The sequence below is a fragment of the Metarhizium album genome (genome assembly GCF_000804445.1).
Source record: "Metarhizium album ARSEF 1941 chromosome Unknown scaffold_23, whole genome shotgun sequence".
NCBI classification, from domain to species: Eukaryota; Fungi; Ascomycota; class Sordariomycetes; order Hypocreales; family Clavicipitaceae; genus Metarhizium; species Metarhizium album.
Window position 1 is genome coordinate 227,818 of NW_024467597.1, and position 19,181 is coordinate 246,998.

Below are 19,181 nucleotides of genomic sequence, written 5' to 3' on the forward strand. Positions count from 1 at the left end.
TGATCGAGATGGTCTCATTCTGCGCCATGATGGACAAGTCGCCACAGAGGCCCGCGATTTGCCATCAATGAACTGTATGTACCCTGTTCAACTTTTGTCCCTGCGTCAAGGACTATGATCTCGTCGGTAATCTCCATCATTCTCACACAGTGAGTAGCTACGACGACGGCCATGCAGTGTGTCTTCCCGCGCGGCGATCGAACAAGATTTAGTATTGCCGAACGAACTGTGGTTGCGCTGTCCACATCTAGCGAGCTCGTGGGTTCATCCAGAATAAGAAGTTTTGGTTTCCTTGCTAGGGCTCGCGCAATGTTCACCAATTGAGACTGGCCGCCTGATAGTGCTTGGCCTCCGTCTCCAATGGTGGTTTTGTAAGCGTTTGGAAGTGAAACAATGAACTCATGTATCCCTGCCGCTTTGGCAGCTAGGATGACTGACTGTTGTAAGGACTGAGGGGATTCCGAGTAAATCCCATAGGCAATATTTTCGGCAATGGTGGCTGGAAAAAGGAACGGTTTCTGCGGAACGTACGCCATTGTACGATGGAGGTGTTCCATGTCGATGCTGGGCAGGAATACGTTGCCGAAACTCAGCCCGAACTTGTCAACCTCTGCCTCATCATGTAACAACTGATTTTGCGTGTTTATTCCAAGAAGAAGCGACAGTGCCGTAGACTTTCCACTGCCTGACGCACCTACTATTGCCGTAACCTGTCCTGGATTGACCTTCAGGGATAGGCCATTCAATATGTTGGGAGAGAATTGGTCAGGTGCGAAATATAGATTACACATCTCAACTGGGAGCGGAAACGAAGGCTCATTCAGCAAATATGGCTGCGAATGAGCAGTCGTGGGCAATCGAACATACTGTAAGAAATCTGCCGCTGCTTCTTTAGATGCCGTCAATTCGGGGAGGTCATTCAGCAGCTCGAATGTCGTGCCAATGCAAAATAACAGGAGATTGATGACCTGAAGAACTTCGTCTACATCGGTGCTCGAGTCCGTTGATAAAATAAAGGTACCACAATAGAAGACGAGAGAAGTGAGCGGCATGATGATTGACTGATAGAGACCAAAAAGGGGACCTGTGTAAAGCGATTTCTTGAGGCCGGTGCGGAGAGCCTGGTCTGCTGCTGAGGCTTGCTTGTCACTAAAGTAGGGCTCAAGCGCAAAAGTTCTGACGAATTCAAAGTTAAGCAGTGCTTCTTTCAATATGGCGGAAGAGTTTGTGGCAGCGTCGTTGCACCTCTGCTCCCACATGGAACTGACGGAAGAGTAAGCCTTCACCGCGGCAATGATCAGTGGTAATGGTGACAGTGTGATCAATGTCAATCTCCAACAGATTTCCATGGCCCAGATGATCGATATAGATGTGCTTGCGAGACAAAGGATCACAACAGGAATGATCTTGCCAACGATAGTGCTCATCTCCTGAGCGTTTCTGTCAAAACATTGAATGATCTGCGCAGAGGTGACGTGGGTTTTCTGGAACCATGACCCTGGCTGCTTCAGGACATTCCGGAGGGCTTGCTTCCTGAGATTATCAACCCACATTTGGGAGACTGTATGAAACAGGTAATATCCTCCTGCCGTGGAGAGCCCGTCAACGACGGCAACTCCCACAAGATACAAAGCCCATTTCCCCCCCTCTACTTTTCCTGTCTGGGCCCACATTACACCGAGGAGCCGAGAAAGACAGTAAGAGAAAGCAGGTGTGGCGGCAGCGTTAATTAAACAGAGTGTGACGGCAAAGATGAGGGCTACGCGGTCTCGATATGCGATAGAGGGCCATACTGTGCTGATGATGGCCAGTAAGGAATCGACTTGACGATTGAGCGGACAACAAATCTTCTCTGCTGACATGTTGCTGTTGCTAGCCGGACTTTCGTCTTTCGTGTAGGCAGACTCAACATCGTCCCCGATATATTGCCTCGTGACACTTCTCTCTGTTGCCGGAGTCTGCCCACTACTTGAGCCAAACCTCCAACCTCGATGGAATAATTCCCTATTTATGACCGCTGGTTCGAAATGACGATCTAGGTAGTTTGAAAACTGTTGCCGTGCCGCTTCGCAATCCGAAGGTAGTTGCCAACCCATGGATAGCGGGCGTGACACACTTTTGCGGCAATGGATTTGCGAATGCCTTGAGCTCCTGTTGTGGCAACTGTCTGTTTCTGCGGATAAGGATAGGGAGAACATATTTTGTGACGAGACAGTGGGATACTGATTGAAGTCGGTACGGGGTGACGGAGTCAGTTCTTGCATCACACTCGAATTGGAAACGGAGCCATGGTGATTTAATAAAATCTGGCCCCCCTTGTTACGGGAGGCTGCCGCGACATCCCGCAACGCACTCATTTGACCCTGACGAAATACAGAGCCGTTTCTCAGGATGTAAACGAAGTCCTGGTCCTGAATGTTCGACAAATCATGAGTGACAATGATGGTCGTTCTATCTTGTCGCCATCTCCTGATGGCCGTCATGACTTTCATTTGACTCATCGGGTCCATGGCGCTCGTGGGCTCGTCCAGAATCAAGACTGCCGGATCTCGTAACCACGCCCGTGCTAGAGCAAGTTTCTGTCTCTGGCCACCACTGAGTAGTTGACCATCAGGTCTGATCACCGTAGATAATCCGCACTGCAGATCCGACAAAAGGCCTTGCAGCTGCGCAAATTCACATGCTTGTAAAACCTCAGATTCAGTAACCTCTGATGGACATGTGCTTCCAAGTGCCACATTGTTGAAGAATGTGTCATGGATGACAGGGCTGTCCTGTTGTACTAAAGCAACTTGCATTCGGAGACACCTCGGGCACAGCTGATGAACAGGATAGCCATCATATAATACTTTCCCATCAACAGGTGTTAGAAGATTGGAAATTAAAGCACAGACTGTGCTTTTCCCCGATCCACTGTCGCCTATCATAAAAGTCATGTTCTTTTCCGGAAAGTGCAACGACACCTCTCTCAGACAGCTGTTGTCAGCATTTGATTCGTAGGCAAAGTTGACCTGAGCAACCTGTTAGCCCAAGCGTCACTTAATAATCGTTCAAAAGACAAACAGACACACACTTACCTTCTCTAAGCGAACATCGCCAATGATTTCCCGGTGGTTTTTGGTACAAGGAGCTTCAAAGCTTCCCTCGAATTTGGTCAGGCTTGATAGGAAATGAACAGCGCTTTTGCCTTTGGACAAGACAAGCCAGTGACCAACGAGGGATTCGATACCTTGGAATGCCGTCACAATTGCATGAAACGTCGTAACAACGCTTCCGGGTGAAATGCCTTCCTCGACCAAAACCAGCCCGTACCAAAAGCCGAGGACAAAAACAGAAATCGACCAGAAGGCAATGTAGCCTGCTTGAATCGAGTTGCAGCGAGCTTGAATCAGGAAATGCCGAGCAGCAAGTTTGAGCGCCGAGGCATACCTTGATACTTCTCGATCATGGCCAGCATATACCGTGACAATATCAATCCCGTTGACGGCTGCGGCAGCGGATGTGGATGCTTTTTGTAGATGTTGCTTCTGTAGCCACATTTCCGTATCTACATTACGCGTGACGATGGAAAGAATGATGAAAGAAACCGGTAAAGTTGTCAAAAGGACCATCGCTAGCTTCCAAGAGTAGTAGAGAGCAATAGCGAGTGAAACAAACGATGTAATCATGTCAGTGATGACAAAACCGAGCACCTGAGATGTCGCCAGCTGAAAATCACGAATTTGTCTGGCAAAAGACATGTTAGCCAATGCCCAGGGGCGGCTTTGTTTTTGTGGCTCGGAGCTAGCTTACGTGTGTATTCGAATGTGAAGTCCCTCGATGCCGCCGTCCAGGGAGGCAAACCAATCTGGCCGCTTGGACAAGAGACTGGTAAAGACACGCCTGCGAGCCTCGCGCACTTGTAATTCACCAAAGACAACCCAAAAGCTCAAAAATGAGCTGCTTGCCATCAAGTTGCCGATCCCTAAGCCGACGAGCACAAGACACCAGGTAGAGACATCAGTAAGGGCGCTCCGTCCAGTTCTTGTGCCTTGGCCGAGCTGCGAAATCATGTCAAATATTCGACCCAAGATTACCGAAAGCAGCGTTCTCGAAACTGCAACCAAGGCTGCTGCCCCGATGGAGACAGAAAGAACAACAAAATGCCGTTTCTTTGCAAAGAAAAGGAGCAGTTTCCAGGAATGCCCTGTCCTAGGGCTGACATCCAAGTTTGGGCATTCTAGAGACGAGTTCAATCGAGGCTCGCACGTCGTCCGAGACAGTGGATTTGACGGCTCCATGGTGAAAATCATCGCCCAAACCGACTTCTCTCCATGATGAGCAAGGACCTCGACAGGCGCAAACCGTGGAAAGTTGAGGACCGATGGAGTGCGACGAAAGAGCTGTGTAAACAAAAGGCCATAGATGAGAGATGATGAGTCTCCTTATACGGTACGCGCAATGACACAATGGGCCAACTTTTGTGAATGCACTGACACGCTACTACAAGACGAGGTGAAAGTTGAATGAGATAAACGCATTGTCCCTCTGGAGTTGCCTACTATTGTTCACCACATGGTGCCCCTTGCGACGGGTCAAGCAAACAAAGAAAGGAACGACGCTTTGACACATGGCAAACAGACTATTGGAAAACCAAATGTCGACTTGTAACCGACCATGTGATACAAGCTCTCGAAACGATGCATCGCCGTTGCCGAACACCGACGGTCGGGACTGGTCACCTCTTTGAATGGATGCCCGCGGCGTAGTAGAACTGCAACAATGAGGCGAGGGTGTTGTCTGCCTCTAGTCTCTGAAACTCGTGTGTGGTACAAGACAAAGCATGAGTCGAAGGAGCCATGGCAGCTGCATAGGGAACTGAGGGTCGGATATATTTTGGCTGCCGTCGATCCATCGTGACTTGTGAGGAGCGAAGAAGTCAACCAACCCCGGAGCCACGGTGCAATCTTACAGTGCTAAATCGTCGCTGGCACGGTCACAGCTTCTCAACTGATGTCATGACCAGTCATGACCAAAAACATGCACCAAACAAAGAGTCAAGACAATGCCCCGCACACAAGAGGGCAAAAAAGTCCCAGTCCTAACCCCCACGTTGGCTTTTTCAACGACGGGAAGACATTGCATCTGCTCCAACAGTCCAACGACTTAACTATTGTTTCATGCAAAATCGAAGCAGAAAGCTAGCAAGACAACCCAATTTTCGTCTTCACAATGGATCCCATGGAGAGAATGTCCACTTCAGGGGGCCGCGTACCGGCCAACTTCGATGCGCAGGATGCCCAAAATATGGAGGATGTGCGTCAAAGTCACCACGCAACCCAGCTGTGATGAACCACGTTAATTCGAGGATCAGGCTCGCTGACCGTGTAGCCACGTGTACTGCTAGATGGAGAAGCAATTCGCTGTCAAAGGTAGGCATGCGCAAGCAGACCCCCTCTCCCCAGAGATGCAACGGCCGCTAACCCTCACTCTTGCAGTTGTCCAGCACATGCAAACCTATTGGTCGATCCTAGAAAAGGTCAAGGGCTCGACTCTGCGTTTGACAAAGATTGACGATGAAATCTATGACCATCTCAAAGAGGCATTTCCTGAATTCGACCCTGCCGCTACGGTCGACGAAGATGAGATGAAAAGCAAGGACGGCAAGGAACGCTGGAGGAACTTCATGATGGCCTACGAAAAGAAGATTGACGACTATAACTTTGGAACCATGGTGCGCAATAATGCCAAGGCCGAATATGAGGAAGACACTACCATTTTTGGTGAGGACGCACCAATCGTTTTCGCTCACCTTAGAGGTACGGGAAGGATGTAGGACTGACAGTGCTCTTTGTTCCAGTTCCGCGAATGCAGTTCTACGCTATCGAGATTGCAAGGTACGCGCTTGTATTTCATTGCTCCAGAGACATCCGGGAGTCACCGACTGATTCACCCTTGTGCAGAAACAAAAACGGCCTGAACGACTGGATTTTTGAGCAGGCTCAACGACAGAAGGCTAAATCGAAGTAAAAAAAAAAGGGGCGTTAGATTACGGCCATATAGGGTTCTGGCAAAGGTTCAAGGATAAAAACAACATGGAAGTCTTGTGCTGTTCCAAATTGAACGGATTGTGCTCTTTACCTGGAGGTATTTTCTCATACCAGTGGTTCTGAGAGGTCTCGGTCACAGATGACTCCCGGACTTGTCTAGACTGAGGTAACTCAAATTCATAAGCTCTAACAAGAATTTCTCTACAAGATCTACGTCTTTCTTAGTGGATCTGCTGCAATTTAGCAGGCGCAAGGGAGAACGAATGTATACATTTGCTTACGGTGCATTCGCGGACCGGCGATGCCCTTGGCTTGTGGACACCCGGGGAAGCTAGATGTTTCCGCCAACTAAACAGCTCATAATACTATGACGGCTTGACTAAGCTATGTTCCATAACGCGCTATGCAAAATCTGTGCCTCTCGTCTACGCCTTTCCAGATTGAGAGTTCTTCTATGCCCCAAGGTCTCGAATAGTTGAACAATGTCTATACCTGCGATTTCTTCACGACTATATGAGACCAGGATGATGTTATTTGACAAGAAATCTGCTCCAGGCTGCTGTACCTTGTTCTACTGGTGTTGGAGAGACTTGAGGCACGGTCGGTAAGTATGAAGCACCGAGATAAGAGTTTGGACTATGTGGCACTCGCAGTTGCAAGTTTACTCCGTGACCTAATCTTCTGACCAGAAAAAAGCAGGACCCAGGGGATGACGGACAACACCGTGGCAATACCACCTAGCATGACCCCTGCACCATTGACTCCCAAATTGGTAAACATTGCCTGTACAATGAGTGGGAATATGCCGCCGAGGACGTTGCGACAGAAATTCTGAGCCGCCAAGGCCGAGGATGCACAACTCTGGTATGAGTCGGCAAGATAGTTAAATGTCGCCAGATAGACGGAATAGATGCCCCAGACGGCAAAGCCGAGACCTACAGCTTCTGCGTAGCCATTCATATACTGTGGACATAGGAAGGCTCCAAACAAGCCCGCGGGCAGGAACAGCGCCGTAATACAGGCAAAGTAGAGCCTCGCCTCGGGCGAGTCAGATGGGAAGTGCTTTCTCATCAAGGCCCAGAAATTCGAGTCTGAATACTTGAAATCTTCTTCATGGACACGCCACTGCGGGTGCTTGAGCAGATGCTGCTGCAAGATGCTGAGTGCAGTTGCGATCACAGCGGCTGCCATGATGGCTCCATACACGCGACTAGAAAGGTTGAAGCTGGTTTCGTATAGAAAAGGCACGACAGAAAACGACATGTAGAGGATGGCCCAGGAGAACGCCGCCCAGAGAGAAAATGAAAAGACGACAGGCTCCGTAAAGAGCATGTGAAAGGGCCGTCTCACCGACATACTCATCAGCTTGAAGACTGGAGGACGTTGTTCACCTCCCTTCACGACCCAGCGAATGCGCAATTGTCGGTCCTGACTGCCGTGTCCTTGATTGGGAGCCTGGTCGAATGTATTTGCGCCGCAGGGCATGCACGTATTGCGGAACGACATACAGGGAGCAACTGCCGGCGGTGCAGAAGCGGCTTGGAGACACACGCCATATATTCCCTTTGATTCTAGCTCTTCATACCACTGATTGAGCTTGTCTGCTTTTCTGGCTAAGAGGACTGAGGCGCGACTTTCCTTGAAAAAGAGGATAAACAAGATAAGGAGCACGCCATCCAGTATCGCTTGATGCCAGACGGTCCATTTCCAGGCCAGCGTGGTTTGTCCAAACCGCTTGATAAAGGCTGTGCTGACAAGTGGTCCGGCTCCGGTTCCAACCAGAACAAAGCCACTGAACAGCGCCATGGGCGTGTTGCGCTCTGCCTTGTCCCAGAGATCTGCAATGACACCGCCAACAACGGAGCTGAACACAGAGGCGCCGGCGCCGACAAAGAAACGTGCGGCGAGAAGCCCTGAAATGTGAGGCGTGACGGCACAAGTGGCCTGAGAGACGACGAATACCACGCCGGCAACGATGAAGACCGGGAAGCGACCCCAGATCTCCGAGATGGGTGCCAATGCCATGGGTGCGAAGGCGAACCCTGTACAAAAGGTGACCATGCCGACCGTTGTGACGATACGGGTTGTTTGAAGGTCCCGGGCAACCACGGCAGCCGGAGGCAGATAGCAACCCGCCGTGTATGCGGTGAGAAACGTCGCCATGCACGAGAGCGCCAGGGAAACATTTTTTCGAGCTGCACTCCATCTGAGCGGAGACACGTACGGCCTCAAGTCAGGACATGGCGGGCAGACATCTCTTTGCGGCATTGGCACGGTTGGCAAGGCCGTGTCGAAGGAGAGGTAATAGTATGTGATTGGGCTGGTGCCATCAACGTTGGCGAAACCATCGATGGGCACGGTGGCCGCCTGCTTTTCACCCAAGCCAGGATTCAAGTTTCGATCTGTGGTGCAATCGGAAGAGCAACGATCTTGCTCGTCGATACTGTTGCCAGTCTCCATAACCGAGGAGCTGATGGAAGTAATGAATGTTTGGGGGGGGGGAGTAGGAGGAGGAGAGAGGAGAGAGGGAGATCCAACAAATGTTTGCTCGTCAGGTTGCGGCGATCCTCGGGCAAGCTGGCTGAAATCAAATCAGACGTAGACACAGACTTTGACGTTCGATATCAACCCGGGGACCGGTCGACGCCTGAGCCTCGACATGTAGTGAAAACGTCCATCCCTCGACTGGGAAGGCCAACGACGGGGCTCTCGGTTTATTCTGCATTTCGGAGGAACTGAAGCCCCGTTTTCGAGGAGCGATGACGGACATTAGAGGGAAATAAGAAGTGGTGCTTCAAGCTCCGCATTTAGACCCAATGAATCAAAATTGAGCTTCACATTGGACAGTAGGAAGCCCAAAGGATGATGTGCGTAGCGTAAATGGCGCCGGGAATAGTGCTCGGGAACAACGAGCTCCTCACAAACCCGCTCGGGGCATGCGGGGAACTTGTTCCACACCCCACTTCTTTGGGCTCGACGTCTGGCAAAATGCTAGCTCGGTGAGGAATAATTCAAGCCCGTCGTCACCTTCTAACTGTGTTTCACCTCAGAACCCGCCTAATGGCCAGAGTCGTTGGAACTACTGCGAGCTACATTCATCAGATCGGTGAGAATGCCTTTGTTCGTGATTTCTGCAAGGGGACGGTGATTTGGTTAATTCGTGAGTCTGTTGCACATCCCGCGATGCGGGCAACGAGGCATGCTTGGCACCGCCCCACCGGAAAACTGGAAGGAGTGCCGATTCTCGGATCTCACTGTCACACCGACTCCAACCTATCGTGCGTCTGTTATGCCCATGGCTGCCCCATCACTCATTATCTCTGGTAGCTGGTCTCCGACCACTCTTACCCGTGACGACTGTCGAAGGCAATCCTGAAGTAGTTAAGCAACGTCAATTGTATTCCCCGCCACGGCCTCTCCGTCGGTAGGTGAGAGTTATCTTACTGTGAAATTCATCTCACGGCATTCCTTTCTGCTAAATTGGCCACCCGACCCTGCGGTCCTGTCACTTTCATGCTTTGCGGTCAATATCCTTTGAAATATTGGCCAGAGGAATGAAAAGCTGCCATCCTGCCGCAGAGCCTATCACTGCCCAGGAACTCTGACGGCAAGATGGGCGTCTGCCCAGGAGACGCCTGGCATGTACGTCACCACTTTGGTCCCGCTTGAAAGCATTTGCTATTCAACTTGGCGGCGGAATTATATAGACTTTACTGTTGAGATTTCAAAGGTCTACTCTCCAATTTGTAGTGCGGCAGCGGATTCCTCCATGTTTAATAACCACGAGCTTCGTCGAGCCGTAATCCCGCTTGGCCCTCTACATTTTGTCGCTCCAACGTTGAGGAGAGGATCCGCCGCAGGTTATGACCCAGCTTCAATCGACTTCACCGTGAAATCGCGGCGCAGGTAAACCTATGCGTCCAAATTACCGGAATATGTAGATAGGTATGTGTTTATTCCAGGAACCCCGTCTAAGTGAGCATGTACCCGGCGGCTCTTAAACACCAATTCATATTACATGCATCTCCTCGAAAAAATAACAACGACACCATCATTCCCTGAGAGTCCCAACAAGACCCGTGAGGGATAGGTGGTCCTCCAAGATGCGTGCTCTATCTGATGGAAAGGGAAATTGTGGCTCAGTCAACATCATCTGCACATGTCTCCTCAACTACGCCACCAGGAGCCTGTTCCTCTGCTTGCTGTAAAACCTGCGTCTTAACAAGCCCTTCTTGTCTAGCGTCGTAATTGTCTGCCCTTTCAGCCACTCGATCAGCAGCGCCTTCCTTGAGCGTGCCATCCTCGTTAACATCGTCTTTGAGATGGATTGTGAATACGACGACGAGGTATGTCTCTCCTGTTTGCTTGTTACGTAAGACGTATCTGAGTTCGTGTGAGCGCCTACAGCCTCTGTTAAAGCAACGCAACGGCAACAATGCAGGAACAACAAACAAAAATGTGGACAGTCAGACAGCCAAGTACTGCCGACGGAGATTGACGGGCAGAGATATGCAGCCGGGTTATGGTGTGGGTGATGCGGAGCCGCTTCTTACCTCAGACCTTGTCCATCCCAGTACTTGACGATTGGCAGCTGAAAGCCAGGCAAATTTAGGGCCAAGTTGGCGAAATCGAGATACGGATTGAAGAAGTCTAATCCATATGATCTTCCATACTCGAATATCCACTTGCATTTGCTATCATCCTTCAAAGCCCACTTCATACGAGCTTTGCTGTCCTCGGGAGCACCGATGTAGCGACGAGCCTCCATACCTTCCTCATCGCCGCCTTCCTCGAACCAGAGGCCACCCTTCTCCTCTGCGCATTCTCCAGAACCAATGTGAATGGTGTTGAAAGAGCTCAAGGCAGGGCCATACAAGTAGGGTCTATCAGCGTAGGCATCTCCGTCCAAGCCGGGGTCGATCCACCACCGAACAATTCCCATGGCTGTGTTGAAGCCGGGAGGTAGCTTATCTCGAATAGGACGATCAAAGTCATTACCGAACTGGAGGTCGTGGCCGCTAATCCCCTCTTGCTTTGGCTCTGAGCTGGCGTTGGCCTCGTCAGTCTCGTCCCCGCCGGCGAGGGCGCCGTTCTCTACGGCGACAGGGGGCTTGAGAGGCTTGAATCTAAAGCATATGCTGTACTGGTCGTTGTTCTTGGCGTGCGGCGCCGTGTCAAAGTAAGGAGACGATGCGGGTGACCCCAGAGGTAAACCGCCATAGTTTCGGATTCTGATATTCAGCTCAATATCTGCGCCGGGACTCTGGATTCGGACTGGCTCGGGTCTATTCACCGGCACCTCAACGTGGGTGGCGGTATCGTAGCTTGGACCAGCCGTTGCACGCAAGATATATCTGTCGGCCATGGGTTGATTGTTACCCGAGCGAGCTCCGTTTGTGAAAGAGACAAATTTCTCAACATGGGAGGAGAATTTTCGCCTTCGGCTAAGGAACGAAAAGCTCTGGGTGGGAAAAGCTCTGGGTGGATGCTGGAGAATTCCTGGATGGCATGACGTCGACCAATGTTGGCTTGCAGTAAGACTGGCGCCAAAATTAAACCAGACCGTCCGGTTGCCGGGTTGCTATTGGACGGAAACAGAAGCCCTCAACGGCAAGCGAGAACCTAACTAAGTTGGTACGTCGCTACTGAGAGCGACGGATTCAGATAAGGCTGCGCAATAGCATTGACTCAGGGTTGTTATAATATATCGACTTCCAGTTTCTTTCTTGTCAAAGAGGCAACACTGGTTGCTATATCCGACACATATTGGCGTTTTGATAACGCCATGTTGTTTCGCACGAGACACGTTGCCATGTGCGATATGCGTTCTGCCTCAGGTGGACTTTTAAACCAGTCTGGTTAACATCACACGGTGTTAGTTAGTTCTGGAAAGAATTTTCGTCTCGAATAAATTTATATTGCGCTATAATGCCGCAGCACTCAACAATCCACGATCAAAAGAGGCCGTGTAGCTCAATGGCAGAGCGTCTGACTACGATAACGTCATCAGTCAAGATGACCTGTAATCAGAAGGTCGCAGGTTCGACCCCTGTCTCGGTCAAATATTTTCCATTAATGTCACGCCTCGCCAGTTCGTGCAACCAGCGAGTTTCCTACGAGTGTGGCAATTTTTTTGTCAAGTCTCGGCGCAGTAGTCATGCATATTCAATCCTTTGGGCCGGGACATCGAGGGTGAGCCAATCCCCAACATCTCTCGACCGGGGGCATCTCACTGCATACAAGAGCCACGATCTGAACACAGCCCTCGGTCAACTTTGAAGCGCTAGAATCAAACACAATGATCGGCACGTCTCTGAGCGAGCTGATACTTGTTCGCATTTCCATAATTTTATTTCGATATCTTCCAGTCTCATACGTCGCATGCCTTCTCTACAGGATTCTGAAAAGAGATTTCCCGTGGACCGACTTAACCACAGCAGTGGTGGCCTTGTTGCTAGCAGCAGAAAGCTTGTTCTTCTTCATGATATATACACCACATAGGCGGAGATTGCAGGAGGCGGCAAACCATCCTGCTCCGTTGTCGCATATTGAGCGGAGACGCTTATTCGACAGTTGTATGGCATGTACGCCTCATCTGGCCGAATACTTGCGCTGGTGGTTCCTTGGTGCCGACTTGGAAGATATTTGTCGGGACAATCTGCGCGACTTCTTCCTGTGGGCGTTCTTCGACACGGAAGTGAAAAATCACAACCCAGCAACCATTGATCGGGACATCTGGAATGAGGTCAACGAGTACGTCACGCTGACAGAAGCACGACTTGGTCACCCCCTGCGCGAGGGACGAGGTCCGGCCAAAAGTTTGCGTCTCACACTAGACGGCATATCTACGGCCTACAGATGTCTACTGTGGTATTTCATAGTGTTCCTGGTCGACCAAGCTACACACTTCGTATTGGTGTGGCACGGGTTTCGTTACTACGCCAGGTCATTTGATGTCGCTCAAAGGACCTTTCCTCCACGCCCGCAGGAGTTGTTTGCCAAACGTCGCTCGACCGCACCCGAGCTTGGCTACTGGTTTCTGCCGCATGCCACTCATAGCAGAAATAGGCAATCCGTTATTTTCTGGCACGGAATCGGAATAGGGCTATGGACATATGTCTGGTTCATAATGCAATTGCGCACTTCCTGGGCTCCAGACCACAGTACGAGCATACTTGTGCCAGAGATGCTTCCCATTTCCTTCCGACTTACGGACCCGCCTCCTCGAAAGGATGAGCTCTTGAACATGACGATGCAAATTCTGGACCATCACCAGGGCTGGGAGAGGTTCACGTTGGTGTGTCACTCATACGGGTCGGTTCCCACAACTCACATGCTGCGATCGCCGTCATTGAGAAGAAGGATCCAGTCCGTCGTGCTCATTGATCCCGTGACGATCCTTCTACACCTACCAAACATTGCCTACAACTTCACACGCCGGACGCCGAAGCGGGCGAACGAATGGCAGCTTTGGTACTTTGCTAGTACCGACTTGGGAGTAGCTCTGTGCCTCGGCCGGCATTTCTTCTGGCGGGAAAATATCACCTGGATGGAGGATCTAGTATTAGATTCCACCCAGCAGACTGCGCAGGATCATTGCAAGGGCGCACAGAGGGTCGCGGTGTGCTTGTCTGGACGAGACTTGATTGTAGACACGGCGGCAGTCACACGATATTTATCCAGCAGTCCACAAATCATGGGTGTCCCAGAAGGTTCCGAGGCCACCAAAGGCAGCAGCAGCAGCGGTGGGTGTGCTGTGGACGGTGTACGAGTTGTGGTGTTTCCCCATCTGGACCACGCCCAGGTCTTTGACCGAAGGCGCGAGCGCGAGAAAGTTGTCGAGCTTATTCGGACTACATGACTGACCTGTCAGTCTGAAGCAGCATGGAAGGACGATGTATCAAGGGAGACGGAGTAGGTCAAGCCGTAGCCAGCCTCGAATTTTACCTACCGAACATGCGAGAGACATGTCGACTACTCTATTTGCCCGACGTGGTTTCTTCGCCTCCCCAGCCGTCCAGAGTAGCACCCACTGGGCGCGGTCCGCCATGTATCACGACACAGACAAGATCTACATGGCTCTTGTTGACAAGCTGATGCTCAGTCCAGGCGGGGATGAAGGCAAAGTCTCCAGCACCCAAGTCATGATTTATCAGCTCCGACTGGAAGCCCTCATTTACAGTCAGACAAGCTGCCCCGGAGACAGTGTACATGATTGCATCTGCAGGCGTGTGTATTTCATGTTAGTAATGGAAACTTGGGCTATGCTGATATGCCAGGACGGGGAGCCAACGGTGGCACCAGTGTACATGCACGCCCCCAGGCCAGACAAGATGAGGGGGAAAGGGAAGGGGAAGGGGAAGAAGAGGGGGGAAAGGGATGCGAACCTTGTTCACTGTGATGGTGAACTGGTGTTTCGGAGTGTGGTCGAACGGTGAGAACTATGGTACACATGTACGAATGTTAGTACTGTGACAAGGCCGAGCATACAGCATGGACGTGAAACATGGCACGTCTGATGTCACTGACCTGTAGCAGACATTCTATCGCACTTGTTCAAAACAGCATGCCTGACGATGACGGGCCCTTGAACAGTAGGATACGTGGGCTCTAAATCTCTGGCCCGCGTCACATGTGTGGCGGCCGGCATGATCATGGGCAGGATCTCGGAAATGAGGGAGAAGAACGACGCCATTGATTGAACGATTGATTGATTGACTGATTGATTCGCGAAGCAAGCCAAACCTCGAGAGAAAAGAAACACATCAAGTCCCCACGGCACAAGGACACAGGAACGGTCACCGGCGTCCTCACATTCGAATCCTCGCCGTGTACGGAGTACGGAGCACGTAAGCGGGGGCATGCGCCATCTGCCAAAGGATTTCCGCGTCTGCCGTGTGCGCGCGTGTCTGGGTGTGTTTGTTGGGTTCTCGAGAATCGGGCCAGGCGAAGCAGCTAAACAAACGCCGGGAGCCGCGCCGGTTCTCTCGGCCCAACAAAAAAAAAAGCACGGCACACACTCACCTGCGGGCTGTGGCTGGCCGCGGGTGTCGGGATGCAAATGCCGCGCAACTATGAAACCATGAATTGATTGAATTGATGGGCACAGCCGTCGTCATCTGGCATCAGTTTTGGCCCCCCCCCGCGCTCCAAGAGGTCGGAATAGGAAGGCCGACCGCCAACACGGAACGCCGTGGCTGATGCTCACTCACAATGGCCCCAAGGCTGGCAAGTCTAGGGTGGGTGGTGGTGAGTGGTGACGCAGTTGAGGCGCAATCGGGATGCACACAACACCTAAACAAAGTCAACGAACGGGTCAACAAACGTCCATGTAGTTAGGTACTGACCTACGAGGCTACAACCCGAGCCGCAAGCTACAATACGGAGGACCTAGGGGTCAAAGTCGACGGTTACTTCGTCACCCACCAACGTTGTAGACTGTGTGCCCTGGCCAGGGACTTTTTTCCCCTACTCCGTACCATCCATCTCACGGATGCACCAGTTCAAGTTCAGTCTTGGCACGATGGCCTCGACAGTGGTAATATTGACGTGGACGTTATAACTACACGCAAAGACGTCAACTGCCATACTGGGCCGAGCTGTGAAGTAGCAACATCATCATTTCGCCACACCCGCGCAGGCCCCTGCCCGTGTTCGCCGTGACGAGCAGCCGGCTTGGCAACAACTGCACGACCTTGCATCAGCCAGACTTACTAGAACCAAGTTGGTGACAATCCGAGCGGACACTCCAAGGAAAATAAACCAAGTACGGACTGACGCTGGTTGTCCACTGCGTGCAAGACCGCCAGCCATGGCGCGAGTATTTCACACCACACAGGCGCAAGCTGCATCTGCAGGGAGAGGCAAAGAATACTTATTTGAACCGACCGGGTATAATGCTCGCTTGTCAAAGTTGAGCCGAGGCGGAGTTACAAGTAGTCTGCACCAGGAGCCCAACTACCCAGGCAGTTCAGATCTGCAGAAAGCGACTGGTACTCAAGCAGGGTCCCGGAAGGGTCCTGGAGCCACCGGCCTTCCTCATCCGACAAAAAGCATGGCAGTTGTTGGAAGAGGGACGGGCCACTGGTGTCTGGTATATTGCAAACGAAGCCTGGCAGACTCTCGCAGGTGGCGGCGTGGCTCTGCGAACCCTCGGAAACGCTCCCGTTATCTTGTTCTGCAATATCGATTACAAAGGAAGAAGAAGACGATTCAAGCGAGGGAGGGTGTCGCGTAGCGGGAATCGGACAGTTGCATGGTAAAGTCACATCTGTGAGTGGTGTTTTTCCCTTTGCTGACAGGAGCTCTGGATTCGGAGTGGAGAGGATTTCCATGGAACTCTCTGTACGGAGCACCTCGAGGTCACAAAACCCAACTGCGGCAAATGTATACATGCATATGTACGTACATGCATGCAGATGCACGCTTGGCGAGAGAGGATGCCCTTTGCATCCATATCACAAACCGACCTGCCCCTCGCGTGTTTTCTGCCTGTAGTTTGCCCGTAAATGTTGTAATATTGTAGTCATGTACGCTCACATACATGGCTGCGCGGACATGTGGCCATCATACATCAGACCAGGCTTTTTTTTCCGTCCAAAAAAAAGCTGCATCGGACCTTAGGTCGTCAAGCACTAATCGTGCCCGCCCCACTTTATGTGGTTCGGCTAGCAAAAGCCCTCACCACCAAAGGTGGTGCTCGACAGCAAGGCGGGCCGGACACCAAGGCGGGCCAATTTTCAACCTAATAACGCTATTAACCTCTTCGCCTATAATGTACACCCTTCTCGTCCCAAATTTCTAGTAGATCTAGTACAGAATCCAGACGCCATTTACGTGCCTTTTTAGCTGCTTCAAAAAACGTCCTCTTGGCGTGGTTGTGGCGCCTTTTGTCGGCATGCTCTTTATGCTTGCTGTTCGCCTGATGAACTCGAGAAAGGTCTTTGCAAAGGCGTGATTGGAAGGAGAAACGGCGAATGGTTGACGCGACAGGTATGCATTTGTTGGCGGTGACGGGAGGGGAGCCATATGAAGAGGTGCATTATCTGTTGACTGTTTTTCTAGACCGGGAAATAAAAATAGGACATGTATAGAAAACCAGATATTACAGCCCTTTTTAAAAAAAAAATCAAAAAAATCAAAGGTCGTCACTCATTCATTGGAAGCTTCAACGAAAAAAAAAACCCCGGATGTAATTACGCAGCTCATTAAAGATCCACCTGATCAATCGCCGGCCACCATTGAGACCAGGCCCCCTGCTCGTCGAGGTTATTGCTGACTTCCGCGAAAAGCTGGTTCAACAAGGTATTAGTGTCGAGCTCGTGCTCGTGCTCGTGCTCGTGCTCGTGCCCTTGAACCGGCCAAGTCGCCTGCGCCGAGGGCCGCTCCGCGCCCCGAATCTCCCGAGTATGCGCGTCGGATCTATCCACGACACGGAACTCGTGGACAGACTGGTGTAGAGTATCAAAGTCTGCTCGTGTGCGCCCCTGGTATCGTGTCCGGTCCTCGGTTGCTCGCTCGTAGAGCACGGATGCATGGTGTATCGTTTTGATCTTGCGCGTGCCGCCCTCTCAATGTTAGCGCAACGGTGGCCACGGTCGTGTCATGCTTGCGGGCGGCTTACCCATCCGTCGGCGATTTTCCAGACAAGTCGAAACTTTTCCAGGTAGTCGAGACACATTTTGAGACAGTCGCTTGCTCGCGGGCTGCGGCCCAGGTTCATTCGGGGGTATTTCGCCACGTAGAGGTTGAGGTAGCCGGCTGAGAATGCGCAGAACCCGGCAAAGGGCGTCATGAGATGCACGCCACACTCGGAGGCCTCGTGTAGAATGGCGGCGATGTGCTCTGCCGCGCCGAAGAGGAGTCGGGAGCTGTCGTCCCACCAGCCCTCGGGGGCGGGCGCCCCCAGCATGGGCTGGTCGACTGGACCCCGTGGCTCCGACTCCGGGGTCGGCAGGAAGGGGAAGTACTCGCGGTGAAGCATGAGGGTGCTGACAAGGCGTAAGCAGGGGCGGCGGCGGCAAGTTGGGAGCCCCGTCGACCGCTACCGCTGTGGGAAGGGGATTCTTACCTCACGTAGTACAGGAGATTGAGGTAGACGAACGTCTCGCCGAAGCCGAGCGTCATGTGGACGGCCACCGAGTTGCTGGGGTAATGGAGCTTCCGATGCTGGCCTGCCCTCCAGGCCTCGAGCTGGCTTCGGGATTGTGACCAGGGCGACGCCGGGACCCAGGGGCAGTTCTGGGGTGCGCACATGCCCGGTGCCCGGCGTCCGTCGTTGAAGATGAAGGTCATTACCTGGGCCCAGATGTCGAAACCGCCCACTTCCCTTGCAGAATGCTCCTCGTTCCGTACAGTGTAGTAGTGAGTCATGAGGAGGAGAAACCCACGACGCTGGAAAATGCACATTGCTCTTGATAGTTTGGAGCAATCGAGCAAGTCACACCCGGTGTGGTATGTTTGGTTAATACAATTGTTGCTGCTGCTGACTTGGGGAGCGTGGGCGCAATGGGCCGAAGTGACTTGACACCGAGTGCGTGACGGCTTTTTTTTTTTTTTTTTTTTTTTTTTTTTTAATGCCACGGGTTGAGGAGACGGGCTGGGCGAGGGGGTTTTGGACGTTTAAAGTTTGCTGTTTGCTGATGAAGCGAATGAATACCACCAAGTACCTAAGTAGCTTGGTTGCGGACGTGGATGCCCATGAGTTACTTCTTGACGAGGTACTGGAACTTTTTCGTACAAACTAAAGTATCCAAGGACGCTGGCTTGCACGTGGTGTCCATGGCTCGTAGTGGAACCGTAACCACTCCAGCCAGGTCTCCCGCATGTACGGAGTACTCCGTACCAATTTGACTTGCAGCCAAAACCAACAATCATAAAGCAAGCCTGCCCTGACCCACCCCCCCCTACTCCGTACTCGTCCACTCCCGGGCCTGGCCATTGCATCCAATGTCCCTCGTCACCAAGTGCTCGGTGCCCCCTTTTCTGCTGCCCGCTGCCGCCTCGACCTCGACTCCGTCAGTTTGCTGCTAGCCGCTGGCTCGACCCGGCGAATCGAACCACCCACCCGTCCACGCACGAATGCAACACCATCCATCTCGACGCAGCTCACCAACAACAGCCAGGCCGACCGACCGACCGACCGACCCCCTC

The 19,181-nt window shown here is 51.9% G+C and overlaps 6 protein-coding genes across 6 annotated transcripts; 2 read left to right on the forward strand and 4 right to left on the reverse strand.

Annotated features, from left to right (window-relative positions):
* Positions 1-14: 14 nt before the first annotated feature.
* MAM_06723 (ABC a-pheromone efflux pump AtrD) lies at positions 15-4,052 on the reverse strand (the record flags this gene model as incomplete). Its single annotated transcript, XM_040825521.1, has 4 exons — positions 15-1,561; positions 2,354-3,020; positions 3,078-3,726; positions 3,793-4,052. 4 exons carry the CDS (start codon positions 4,050-4,052, stop codon positions 15-17), a joined length of 3,123 nt encoding a protein of 1,040 aa, XP_040676512.1.
* Positions 4,053-5,211: 1,159 nt separating this feature from the next.
* MAM_06724 (uncharacterized protein) lies at positions 5,212-6,009 on the forward strand (the record flags this gene model as incomplete). The annotated part of the gene is made up of 5 exons (XM_040825522.1): positions 5,212-5,295; positions 5,387-5,411; positions 5,478-5,798; positions 5,840-5,876; positions 5,943-6,009. The coding sequence occupies 5 exons, from the start codon at positions 5,212-5,214 to the stop codon at positions 6,007-6,009; spliced, it is 534 nt and encodes a 177-aa protein (XP_040676513.1).
* A 153-nt stretch (positions 6,010-6,162) lies between these two features.
* MAM_06725 (Major facilitator superfamily domain, general substrate transporter) lies at positions 6,163-8,489 on the reverse strand (the record flags this gene model as incomplete). Its single annotated transcript, XM_040825523.1, has 2 exons — positions 6,163-6,259; positions 6,748-8,489. 2 exons carry the CDS (start codon positions 8,487-8,489, stop codon positions 6,163-6,165), a joined length of 1,839 nt encoding a protein of 612 aa, XP_040676514.1.
* A 1,679-nt stretch (positions 8,490-10,168) lies between these two features.
* Positions 10,169-11,394, reverse strand: MAM_06726 (uncharacterized protein; the record flags this gene model as incomplete). The annotated part of the gene is made up of 2 exons (XM_040825524.1): positions 10,169-10,412; positions 10,583-11,394. 2 exons carry the CDS (start codon positions 11,392-11,394, stop codon positions 10,169-10,171), a joined length of 1,056 nt encoding a protein of 351 aa, XP_040676515.1.
* A 933-nt stretch (positions 11,395-12,327) lies between these two features.
* Positions 12,328-13,890, forward strand: MAM_06727 (uncharacterized protein; the record flags this gene model as incomplete). The annotated part of the gene is made up of 1 exon (XM_040825525.1): positions 12,328-13,890. The coding sequence occupies one exon, from the start codon at positions 12,328-12,330 to the stop codon at positions 13,888-13,890; it is 1,563 nt and encodes a 520-aa protein (XP_040676516.1).
* A 3,346-nt stretch (positions 13,891-17,236) lies between these two features.
* MAM_06728 (uncharacterized protein) lies at positions 17,237-18,401 on the reverse strand (the record flags this gene model as incomplete). Its single annotated transcript, XM_040825526.1, has 3 exons — positions 17,237-17,596; positions 17,653-18,019; positions 18,100-18,401. The coding sequence occupies 3 exons, from the start codon at positions 18,399-18,401 to the stop codon at positions 17,237-17,239; spliced, it is 1,029 nt and encodes a 342-aa protein (XP_040676517.1).
* Between the last annotated feature and the right edge of the window lie 780 nt (positions 18,402-19,181).